Source organism: Triturus cristatus, chromosome 9 (genome assembly GCF_964204655.1).
Source record: "Triturus cristatus chromosome 9, aTriCri1.1, whole genome shotgun sequence".
Taxonomy (NCBI): Eukaryota; Metazoa; Chordata; class Amphibia; order Caudata; family Salamandridae; genus Triturus; species Triturus cristatus.
The window spans coordinates 26,565,819-26,578,059 of NC_140592.1; the positions used below are offsets into that span (position 1 = coordinate 26,565,819).

Genomic DNA, 12,241 nt, shown 5'->3' on the forward strand with positions numbered 1-12,241 from the left:
TTTCGTTCTTCATGTAATTATTATTCTTTGTCAACTATATTATTTCTTCCTTTGATATCTTATCGATCATTTTTCCTTCCTTTCTTTTCCCTTTTCCTCATTTATTGCTCCTTTTTCTTCTCTTTTTTTAAACTTTAATTTGTGTTCTCATTCTCAGTTTCTCGTGCCTCTCGTTTAATTTTCTTAGTCGTTCAGTTTGTGTTCTCTCCTCATTTCATCTGTCTCCTCTCGTCCATTTTCTGTGTTTCCTTTCTTACTTTTTTTCGTTTCTTCTAATATTTTCGCACCATGCTTCCCCACACCCCCTTTATCTCTCTAATGTCTTGCTGCAGCCTATGTTCCATCTCTCTGCTCTTTCTCTTGAAGTCACTCCTCGTGGGCTGCAGTGGCACGGACGTCCTCTGGGGGAGCCTCAGAAGCGCTCCGCTCCGAGCCAGGCCGGCGGTGTCTGGGACGCCACCGTCCGAGTCTGAATGTAGGCTGGAGAGGGAGGAGTCTGTCCGGGAAGGAGGGAGGAACACACGGAGAGTGCCCTGCCAGGCAGGTGAGAGCTGAGGGAGAGGCACTGAGCCGCAGCCACCGCTGTCCCAAGGAGGAGCCACAGAAACCACATGAGCTAACCTGAGGAGCAAACCCCCCTGCCCACCTCTGCCAGCAGCACCCAGGAGCAGCAACCTCCCTGTGCCCAGCGGTGCCACCCTGGGAGCGGCAGCCCTCTCTGCCCCTGCCTCCCCTGGGGCACCTTGACGTCCTCGGCTCCCCAGTGCCCCTTCTTGCCCCTGACAGATGAGGCTGTGCGCAGCCCCTGGAGCGGATGCCCAGCTCCAGCCATGCTCCAGGGGGGTTGACCTCTGACCCTGCCCATGGGGCGAGCCCTCGGTGCCCTCCTGACCCTGCTCTGCCTCAGCCTCGGAGGAGGCCATTCTGTGGAGTACATCACCGACGCCCCCCGACTGACGGCCAACTTCGTAAGAACCCTTTTCACTTTTACGAGTCTGTGTGTCCTAGTGAGTGGGTGTATGTCACTGCAGCGTGAAGACGTGTCCCTCACTGCAGGTGTCACTGCACCGAGAGTGTGTGTGTCCTGGTGAGTGGGTGCATGTCACTGCAGCGTGAGGACGTGTCCCTCACTGCAGGTGTCACTGCACCGAGTGTGTGTGTCCTGGTGAGTGGGTGCATGTCACTGCAGCGTGAAGACGTGTCCCTCACTGCAGGTGTCACTGCACCGAGAGTGTGTGTGTCCTGGTGAGTGGGTGTATGTCACTGCAGCGTGAAGACGTGTCCCTCAGTGCAGGAGTCACTGCACCGAGAGTGTGTGTGTCCTGGTGAGTGGGTGCATGTCACTGCAGCGTGAGGACGTGTCCCTCACTGCAGGTGTCACTGCACCAAGAGTGTGTGTGTCCTGGTGAGTGGGTGTATGTCACTGCAGCGTGAAGACGTGTCCCTCAGTGCAGGAGTCACTGCACTGAGAGTGTGTGTGTCCTGGTGAGTGGGTGCATGTCACTGCAGCGTGAGGACGTGTCCCTCACTGCAGGTGTCACTGCACCGAGTGTGTGTGTCCTGGTGAGTGGGTGCATGTCACTGCAGCGTGAGGACGTGTCATTCAGTGCATGTGGCACTGCCACAAGAGCGGGCGTGCCTCTGAAGCACGTGCGTGTGCCCCCGCAGTGGACTCATTCCTCCTTTGTGTGCGCGTGCGTCCCTGCACTTTGTGTTTCTGCGGCTGGGAGTGTGTGTCTATCCTGCAGTGAGTGTGTGTCCATCCTGCAGTGAGCGTGGATCTATCCTGCAGTGAGTGTGTCTATCCTGCAGTGAGTGTCTGTCCTGCAGTGACTGTGAGTATATCCTGCAGTGAGTTGTATTTATCCTGCAGTGAGTGTGAGTCTATCCTGCAGTGAGTGTGTGTCTATCCTGCAGTGAGTGTGAGTCTATCCTGCCGTGAGTGTGTGCCTATCCTGCAGTGAATGTGTGCCTATCCTGCAGTGAGTGTGTGTCTATCCTGCAGTGAGTGCGTGTCTATCCTGCAAGTGAGTGTGTGTCTATCCTGCAGTGAGTGTGGGCCTATGTTGCAGTGAGTGTGTGTTTATCCTGCAGTGAGTGTGTGTCTATCCTGCAGTGAGTGTGTGCCTATCCTGCAGTGAATGTGTGCCTATCCTGCAGTGAATGTGTGCCTATCCTGCAGTGAGTGCGTGTCTATCCTGCAAGTTAGTGTGTGTCTATCCTGCAGTGAGTGCGTGTCTATCCTGCAAGTTAGTGTGTGTCTATCCTGCAGTGAGTGTGGGCCTATCTTGCAGTGAGTGTGTGTTTATCCTGCAGTGAGTGTGTGTCTATCCTGCTGTGAGTGTGTGTCTATTATCCAGTGAGTGTGAGTTTATCCTGCAGTGAGGGTATGTCTATCCTGGAGTGTGTTTATGTCTATCCTGCAGTGAGTGTGCGTCTATCCTGTAGTGAGTGTGTGTCTATCCCCCCCGTCGTGTGCGGCAGCCCGGGATGAGACAGCTTCCCTGTCTGTGGCAGTGTTACTGTGTACCTGTGAAACATTGTTCGATCATTGTATATGACTACGGTTCTAAGCTTGTTACTGAGTCAGTTAGTGTGTCTGGGTTCGATGTTGGAGTCAGTGACTGTGCTACTTAGATTATTTTAGTATCTATGGTAGTGTTACTATGTACAATTGATACTGCTTCTGTCACTGTCACAGTGTAGCATTGTTAGACATTGTACATAAGTACGGTTCTACAATTGTTACTGAGTCAGTTACTGTGTCTACCTTAGAAGGTTACAGAGACAGCGGCTGTGTTACTGAGATTGTTGGTGTCTGTGAGAGTGTTACTCTGTGGCATTGTTACTGTGTCAGTTACTATGTCACTGTGTAACACTGTTCTCCAATGTACACAACTGCCATTACAGGTGTGTGATTGTTACTGAGACAGATACTGCTTCTGTGTTAGATGGTTTCAGAGTCAGTGCCTGTTACTACGATTGCTACTGTGTGTGTGACATTTCTACTTTGTATCATTGATACTGTGCCAGTGGCTTTGTCACTGTACAGCATTGCTACAGTGTCAGTGACTGAGTTGGAAGGTCATTCATTAGGAGTCAGTTACTGTTCCTGTCCGATCGTCACCGAATGAGTGAGTGTGTTACTTACATTGCTACACTGTCTGAGACGTTGTAACACTGTCACAGTGTGTACTTTGTTACAGAGTCAGACTCTACACTTCTATGTGACATTGTTATTGTGTGACTCACTTTGTTACTGTGTCATTGACGATGTTGTAATATTGTTACAGTCAGTGGTCGTAGTTCCGTGGTAGATTGTTACGGAATCAGTGACCGAGTTACTCCGATTGTTCCAGTGTCAGTGACCGAATGCCCAAGCTTGTTACGATGTCAGTGATATCGTTGTTAAGATCCATACACCTCCACTGTTACGTTGTTAAGATCCATACACCTCCACTGACTATGTTTTCTGCCTATAGATACAGCGACAGTGTTTTTACTCATGTCTCACACAGGGCAGTGCCCCCAGCTACGACCCTCACCCGAGGTTGTCTTCGGTGTTTCTGGTTTTGCAGTAAAGAGAGTTTCTTATGACAACTTCTCTCTATCGGGGGTCCCTTGGTAATGGTGTTTCTCTGCAACAACTGTTCACTGTGGTGTTTCTCATATAAAGTGTTTCTCTGCCCCACCTGTTCTCCTTAGTGTTTTGCAGTAAAGACAGTTCTCTATCACAGCTTCTCTCCATAGCGGCCCCTTGGTCGCAGTGTTTCTCTGCCCCACCTGTTCTCTTTAGTGTTTTGCAGTAAAGACAGTTCTCTGTCACAGCTTCTCTCCATAGCGGCCCCTTGGTCGCAGTGTTTCTCTGCCCCACCTGTTCTCTTTAGTGTTTTTGCAGTAAAGACAGTTCTCTGTCACAGCTTCTCTCCATAGTGGTCCCTAGGTAGCATTATTTCTCTGCCCCACCTGTTCTCTTTAGTGTTTTTGAAGTAAAGACAGTTCTCTGTCACAGCTTCTCTCCATAGTGTCCCCTTGGTCGCAGTGTTTCTCTGCCCCACCTGTTCTCTTTAGTGTTTTGCAGTAAAGACAGTTCTCTGTCACAGCTTCTCTCCATAGCGGCCCCTTGGTCGCAGTGTTTCTCTGCCCCACCTGTTCTCTTTAGTGTTTTTGCAGTAAAGACAGTTCTCTATCACAGCTTCTCTCCATAGTGGTCCCTAGGTAGCATTATTTCTCTGCCCCGCCTGTTCTCTTTAGTGTTTTGCAGTAAAGACAGTTCTCTGTCACACCTTCTCTCCATAGCGGCCCCTTGGTCGCAGTGTTTCTCTGCCCCACCTGTTCTCTTTAGTGTTTTTGCAGTAAAGACAGTTCTCTATCACAGCTTCTCTCCATAGCGGCCCCTTGGTCGCAGTTTCTCTGCCCCACCGGTTCTCTTTAGTGTTTTTGCAGTAAAGACAGTTCTCTATCACAGCTTCTCTCCATAGCGGCCCCTTGGTCGCAGTTTCTCTGCCCCACCTGTTCTCCTTAGTGTTTTGCAGTAAAGACAGTTCTCTATCACAGCTTCTCTCCATAGCGGCCCCTTGGTCGCATTATTATCTGCCCCACCTGTTCTCTTTAGTGTTTTTGCAGTAAAGACAGTTCTCTATCACAGCTTCTATCCATAGCGGCCCCTTGGTCGCATTATTTTTCTGCCCCACCTGTTCTCTTTAGTGTTTTTGCAGTAAAGTCAGTTCTCTGTCACAGCTTCTCTCCATAGCGGCCCCTTGGTCGCAGTGTTTCTCTGCCCCACCTGTTCTCTTTAGTGTTTTTGCAGTAAAGCCAGTTCTCTGTCACAGCTTCTCTCCATAGCGGCCCCTTGGTCGCAGTGTTTCTCTGCCCCACCTGTTCTCCTTAGTGTTTTGCAGTAAAGACAGTTCTCTGTCACAGCTTCTCTCCATAGCGGCCCCTTGGTCACATTATTTTTCTGCCCCACCTGTTCTCTTTAGTGTTTTTACAGTAAAGTCAGTTCTCTGTCACAGCTTCTCTCCATAGCGGCCCCTTGGTCGCAGTTTCTCTGCCCCACCTGTTCTCTTTAGTGTTTTTGCAGTAAAGACAGTTCTCTATCACAGCTTCTCTCCATAGCGGCCCCTTGGTCGCAGTTTCTCTGCCCCACCTGTTCTCTTTAGTGTTTTTGCAGTAAAGACAGTTCTCTATCACAGCTTCTCTCCATAGCGGCCCCTTGGTCGCATTATTTTTCTGCCCCACCTGTTCTCTTTAGTGTTTTTGCAGTAAAGTCAGTTCTCTGTCACAGCTTCTCTCCATAGCGGCCCCTTGGTCGCAGTGTTTCTCTGCCCCACCTGTTCTCTTTAGTGTTTTGCAGTAAAGACAGTTCTCTGTCACAGCTTCTCTCCATAGCGTCCCCTTGGTCGCAGTGTTTCTCTGCCCCACCTGTTCTCTTTAGTGTTTTTACAGTAAAGTCAGTTCTCTGTCACAGCTTCTCTCCATAGCGGCCCCTTGGTCGCAGTGTTTCTCTGCCCCACCTGTTCTCTTTAGTGTTTTTGCAGTAAAGACAGTTCTCTGTCACAGCTTCTCTCCATGGCGGTCCCTAGGTAGCATTATTTCTCTGCGCCACCTGTTCTCTTTATTGTTTTTGCAGTAAAGTCAGTTCTCTGTCACAGCTTCTCTCCATAGCGGCCCCTTGGTCACATTATTTTTCTGCCCCACCTGTTCTCTTTAGTGTTTTTACAGTAAAGACAGTTTTCTGTCACAGCTTCTCTCCATGGCGGTCCCTAGGTAGCATTATTTCTCTGCCCCACCTGTTCTCTTTAGTGTTTTTGCAGTAAAGACAGTTCTCTGTCACAGCTTCTCTCCATGGCGGTCCCTAGGTAGCATTATTTCTCTGCGCCAGCTGTTCTCTGTGGTTGTTTTTCCAGTAAAGATACTTCTCTGCAGCTACTTTTCTCCAAAGTGGTCTCTCTGTAAAGTTCTTTCTCTGTCGCAACGAACCCCTCCAGTGCTTTCTGAGTAAAAAAGGCCTTTCTCTGTAACCACGGTCGTGTCTGCAAGAAGTGTTTCCTGCAGCGGTTTCTAGGGGCGACCAAGAGTTTGGCTCCAGCTGGTACTGGAGTACGTTTGAGGTATGAGGATAAAGAGCCGGTTAGTTTGATCTCCCAGCGGCAGTGACTAGCCCTGATTGTGTGTGTGATGTGAGCAGCACTGAAGGGAAACAAGCATTGGTGATGCGACCTGTTTGTGTGGTTGTAAAACGCAGGGGACTCCTCGAGAAGTAATTATAAGAAAGAGACACGAGAGAAAACGCTTTCTCGAGTTCTCTAAAAAGAGAAAACATGCTCTCAAAAGGTTATAACAGTGTGTAAGCTATAAGGAAATCTGTGGGTCTTAGCGGATAGTTGCTTTAGTTTCATAGCTCACCGAGGCCATGCTTGGAGTGCGTGGTATATACAACTAAGTTATTTCCAACTGGCATTAAATAATGCGGGCTTTAGCAGATGCGCAATATGACACGTTGAATAATAAAAGTGTGAAAGGTGTCTCCCAAGTCCCATGACAGCGGTGCCTTTGTGAATGGCACTGCGTACATCCTGAATACCCCAGCGCAAGGGTTTAATGCAGAGTGCTGCATCTTACGTACGCATGAATGTGGTACTTGTGCAGCGCGGCCCGGCTAGCACCGATGTATGTAGCTGCAAATTTCCTTTGAAATCTTGCAAAATCTCTATGGAAACTTTGCATCTTGGCAACGTTTTACTTTTTCGCACCAGCGTACAAACAGTGTGACTGTTGCAGAAGGTTACGGCACACAAGGCCTTATATTGCACATACTGTATGGTTCTGCATGAGATACAAGTTGCCGCTACAGTCAAAGCATCATTCTAACACGAGCTCAAATGAATCAGCATAGGATTGAAAGGACGTCGATTGTGTGACGATAGTGTAGACACCTTGATGAGATATTGTGGGTGGCACCAGAGAGGGAGTCCCTGGGCAGACTGCAGGGACATGTTGTGGCACCCGAGATGGAAGACGCAACTAGTACGTGGTTGGTTTGTGAGACATCGGCTACCGTAGAGTGGTGTAGTCTGGGAATATCGAGTCCCAAACATCGATGAACCAGAATATCGTTATAACAATGTCGAGGGACAAAATATTGAAAGGTAAAGTTCTAAACATTTTCTACGCCCGACTCCCCATATACATACCTTGGTGAAATGCAGCTCTTCAAGGCACATAGATTTGGAGTTAAGAATAGAAATCCGTACCTGCCTCTGTGCACTTATGTTTTGATATTTAATCTCTTGATATAGCTGTAACCAATGCTTTAAATGGAACAAAATAAGAGCAGGTACTAACCAAATTGAGGGATGCAAAGAATAAAGACAAAATTGTAACCTTTGATCAGGGCCGGACTGGGATCACAAACCAGCCCTGGCATTTACATCCAACTGGCCCTAGGGGGAAGTGGGAGGGAGGGAGGTGCCAGAACTCTGCTGCTGCGCTTTTGTTATAAGGGGCCGATTGAGCAGCACTGCTGGAAAACTGGCCTCCTGTAACAAATACTATCCCCACAGTCCAAAACTGGCCCCGGCTCACCGGGGAAACGCCTGGTGCCCTCTACGGCTAGTCCGTCCCTAACTTTGTTGTAATACAGGAGAGAAAGAAAGAAATAGCAGTCCAGAGACCGAATTGTACAATGTGAAAGCAGTAATTCTGGGATCAATCCTGGCTTCCCCACTTGATTAAATTGTGTGATCGTAGACATTTTATCTCACCAATCCTCCTTTTTCTTTTTTTTTGATTAGCATATATGATAGTATATTCAAATACATGAGTTCAGCATGTGTGCTGTACCATCACATCTGGTGATAGATTTAATGCACTATTAATGTTGCTTCTTTCATGAAAAGAAAAGAGGCCCTATATGATGTACACTTGAAAAGTGACTTACTTCCTAGATCACTAATGGCATTGTTGTCATGGTGGGATGCACCAAGGGGAAATGCTTCCACATCAAAAAAATACACTTTTATTTTAATGGTAATGTTTTCAAGGTTCGACTTATGCGCAGGCTCTTAAGGCCAAGCCAGACTTCGTGGTTCGTCTCTGACTCGGTTCTCCTTCTTAATGCAGGGCTTTTCGGGCTTGCCACTGCAGACAACACTCACTCACGCAAGAACACGCAGAGTGACATAGAAGCACTCGTGCACGGCGACAGGACAGAGTTTTAGAAACGCTTACATTCGCTGACTTCCACATTACTAAACCTTATTCCCTCCCACTCTGCTACTGCGTCACTATCACCACCTTCCTCCTCAATCTGGTTCCAAACAAGTGCTGCCGTACTCTGCTATGCCAGCAGGAATCCGTCTCTTAGATCTCACGCCGAGTTACGAGACATGGCTGTTAGTAGGCCCTGCTCACACACCTACAGTGCTGTTGGTTGCACAGAGCCTGAATGGACCCTGTGCCAATAATCACAGTGTGACTCGGGCCCTCCCATACTCCCTGCCAGCGCTGAATGAATGCATACGGGTCGCTGCTCAATTAGCACATTGTAAGTTTAGATTCGCACTCGCTCATCAGAGTGTTTCACTAAAAGCAGACCGACTCATCAGCTGTGTTGCTCTTCTTTCTATACATACCAATTTCACTGAGCTTGGCATGCTGCCCCATTAGTACCGGTACTCTCTTTGGGCAAGGAGGAGTTCGGGTACTCGTGCGCAGAAAGTTTAGAAGTGCCGGTACTTAGTACCGGTGAGTACTGGCCCATTTAAAGCCCTGAATATTCCGCCCGTTGAGATTCTGGATTCGATAATCCCTACTACAATCACAAAGGCCTAGGTCACACATCCAGGAGCAAATGCCAAAGTCTCATCAACAGGGCCGTCCAATCTATGGTGTCGGAGGCCGCAGAGAGATCCAGAATGCACGGATATCCCGTGTCTGCCCCGTGAGGGAGTCTGAGCCTCACGCTCTTGTCGCCGCTGGCTTTTGGCCAGTGAGACTGCCGGTGGAGGTGGGGCCATTTGAATGACAGGCAGGGGAGAGATGAGAGCAGCCTGCAGAGATCTTTGTGTGGGTTGCACTTTCAGGAGATAGTCAAAAAGGCACACTAGCTGCACTGATTAATGCTCTCGATGGAGAGCTGTGATTTGTCTGCTGATAGTTTTGACTCATGCCAAAATGCGCATAGAGGGTTAATGTTCCTGCTGCAAAGCATAAGGTGTAGCATGCATATCACAGATTTGTATTTTTTGTAGATAGCTCAGTGAGTTCTGCTTTTTTGCAGATATTCTGTTGCTTGCACGTCAAAAGCTACAAGTTTTCGAATATACCTCAGTGACCTATGACCTGTTATGAAAGTGGTGCATGCCACCTGCAAGGAGTAGGTTTTTAACCTGTCTGTTGTTTTCTCAATCTTTCACCATTCTTAGGTTGCAAAAAAAGGATTCCATTGGATAGTAATACATGGATATTAGCACAGATATGTGTTGTCCAATTTCTGGCTTATCTACACAGAGACTTAAAGGCCCGTGTTCGCATCAATAACGATGGTGAGGTTTCGGACGAGATTTTAATTGGTAGGGGTGTTAGACAGGGTTGCGTCCTGGCTCCCCTACTTTTTATCTTATATATAAATGAATTAAGTTCATCAATAAATAAACTAACCACTGATGTTCCGCTCGTCAATGGCAATCCTTTACCCGTACTTCTTTATGCCGACGACGCGGTACTCATAGGCCGTACACCTAATGCACTTCGCACTTTAATTTCAGGCTTTGTTTCTTTTATGGCCGACCTGGACTTATGTACAAATTTTAAAAAATCTTATATAATGTCCTGCGGGCCAAAGAAACATAAAATCCGACATATAATGGCAGGGAATAATATCCTAGACAGCACTTGCACTTTCCCTTATTTGGGCCTGTTGTTTTCTGACTTTGGATCCTGGCATCCACATGTTGCCAGAGGGAGGAACAAATTGGGTAAAGCTATTAATTCCTTAATTACTTTACGCCAACCAAGGCACGCTGAGGTCACCTTATCTTTACTACAAATCTATAAAACCCAGTGCGTCCCTACAGGAACGTATGGCGCCGAGGTGTGGGGTTACTCGAGCTGCACCAATCTTCAGGTAGAAGAAAATAAGTTCTGTAGGAAGGTACTGGGGGGAGTCTTCTCGGCTCCGTCATACGTATGCCATAGAGAATTGAACCTCCCCTATATAGAGGATTTTATAAAATCAAGACCCGCTCTATTCTGGTTAAAAATTTGGCGTAACCAAGCCGCCTCATTGACCCGCGATATAATTTCAGATTGTTTAAAATGTGAGCGGGTAAATTGCATTCCTTGGCTTAAAGCGGTACAGGCGAGCCTAGAAAGCGTTGAAATGGGGCATCTTTTCTCAGCACCTGACACAATAAATTCATCACACAAGCTTATAGTGAAAAGGGCCTTATTCGACCTATATCGAATAAATAGAGAAAATATTGAATTTAGAAAGCCAGCCATCCTTGGGTACCTACACATACAAGAACATTGTATTAGGCCATCAATCAAACCCCAAGGTTATTTGTGTAAGGTATTGGGCAGATGGGACAGGAGTCTGTTGTTTAGATTTAGGGATGGGAGCGTGGTAAATTTACTTTGTTTCCCCCTAGGTTATTCCCATAACTTAAAAGACTTACCCTGTCCATGTAACCAAGGTGGCAAGCAAAGCTTGATGCATTTTACACTGTTCTGTGGCTTTTATAAAAAATATACTAAATATTTTCTCATCCCTTATTTTAAAGCCAATGCCCTGACAGATTTTAAAGAGGCCTTTAGAACCTTGCGGACACTAAGCAATGAGGATGTAATTTATAGAGTCAGTCATTTTCTCCGAACTGATGTCCGCTCCCGTGCCTCAATGAACACGATTTGAATTATGTCTATTATTTTAGATTTCTGTATAACGGCTTGTATATTATTGTATGTTGCATCTCTGCATTTTAGGCGTACGACAATACGTGTTGAACATATATTTTAACTTTTTAAATTATTCATTGGGATGATCTTTTTATGGATTTTAAAGATGTATTTATTGAGCTTCTGATGTGAACAAACTGGACCTGGCCTGTTAGTCTTAGAAGTATCCCTTGCACATCTACACTTTGACTTTGCACTTTGTATAAGAATATATGGAATAATTTTTATGTACTTTTATGGATGTTTCTAATATATCCGAATAAAGATCATTTGATTGATTGATTGAGATATGTGTTGCATTTTATATCCTAAACTTGTGGGGCAGATTTAATAACACTTTGTGCTGGAGTTGCATTACAAAAGTGACACAAAACTGAAATAAAGCATTTATTTGAGATTGACTTCCAGAACAAATCCCTAATTGTGTTGTAAAGTAGCCATAAAATAATATGAAGTCGCACTCTGCTCTACTTTTCCCTACATTGTGTCAAGGGCATGTCCGATGGGTGGTACATGGACGTTCCCTTTCACCCACCCATGGCTTTTGATACTAATCCCAATCTACTATCAAGAGCAGAATAGCTTTCTTGCCTCAGAATATTACACCTCCTGGAAGCAGACATAACTCTTTAGCACACATATAAAGTGGTAAAGTGTTAACCGCCGTCAAAGCATAGAACTTTGTACTGTAAGGCTACCCTTCCAGTACAAAAACGAAGGGTACCCTTCCAGCTCAAAAGCCTCTTGGAGAGATGCTGTTTATGTACTCTCTGGCAGAGCAACTGTTTTTAAACTCTCTTGTAGGAGAGCTGTTTCCCCACTCTTAGGAGGTACTGTTTCCACACTCTCTTGTGGTGCAGCTGTTTCTAAAGTCTCTTGTGGAAGAGCTGTTTCCATACACCCTTATGGAGGAGCTGTTTCCACACTCTCTTGTGGAGGAGTTGTTTCCAAACTCTCTTGTGGAAGAGCTGTCTCCATACAACCTTATGGAGGAGCTGTTTCCACACTCTCTTGTTGAAAAGCTGTTTTCACACTCTATTGTGGAGGAGCTGTTTCCATGATCTCGTGTGGAGTAGCTGGTTCCACACGTTCTCGTGGAGGAGCTGTTTTCACATGCGCTCGTGGAGGAGCTGTTTCAACACTCTCTTGTAGAGGAGCTGTTTCCCCACACCATTATGGAGGAGCTGTTTCCACGCTCTCTTGTGGATGACCTGTTTCCACATGCTCTTGTGGAGGAGCTGTATCACACACTCTCTTGTGGAAGAAATGTTTCCATACA

The 12,241-nt window shown here is 46.6% G+C and overlaps 1 protein-coding gene across 3 annotated transcripts in view; it reads left to right on the forward strand.

The window, feature by feature from the left end:
- The first annotated feature begins 502 nt into the window (after positions 1-502).
- IL17RE (interleukin 17 receptor E) overlaps positions 503-12,241 on the forward strand; it is a 147,987-nt gene continuing 136,248 nt past the window's right edge. The window contains exon 1 of one of the 3 annotated variants that reach the window (XM_085624286.1): positions 503-968. In XM_085624286.1, coding sequence (XP_085480412.1) covers positions 815-968 — 154 coding nt within the window. In that variant the 5' untranslated portion in view covers positions 503-814. The remainder of the gene's footprint in view (positions 969-12,241) is intronic. The other 2 variants (XM_085624287.1, XM_085624285.1) reach the window with 2 other exon arrangements.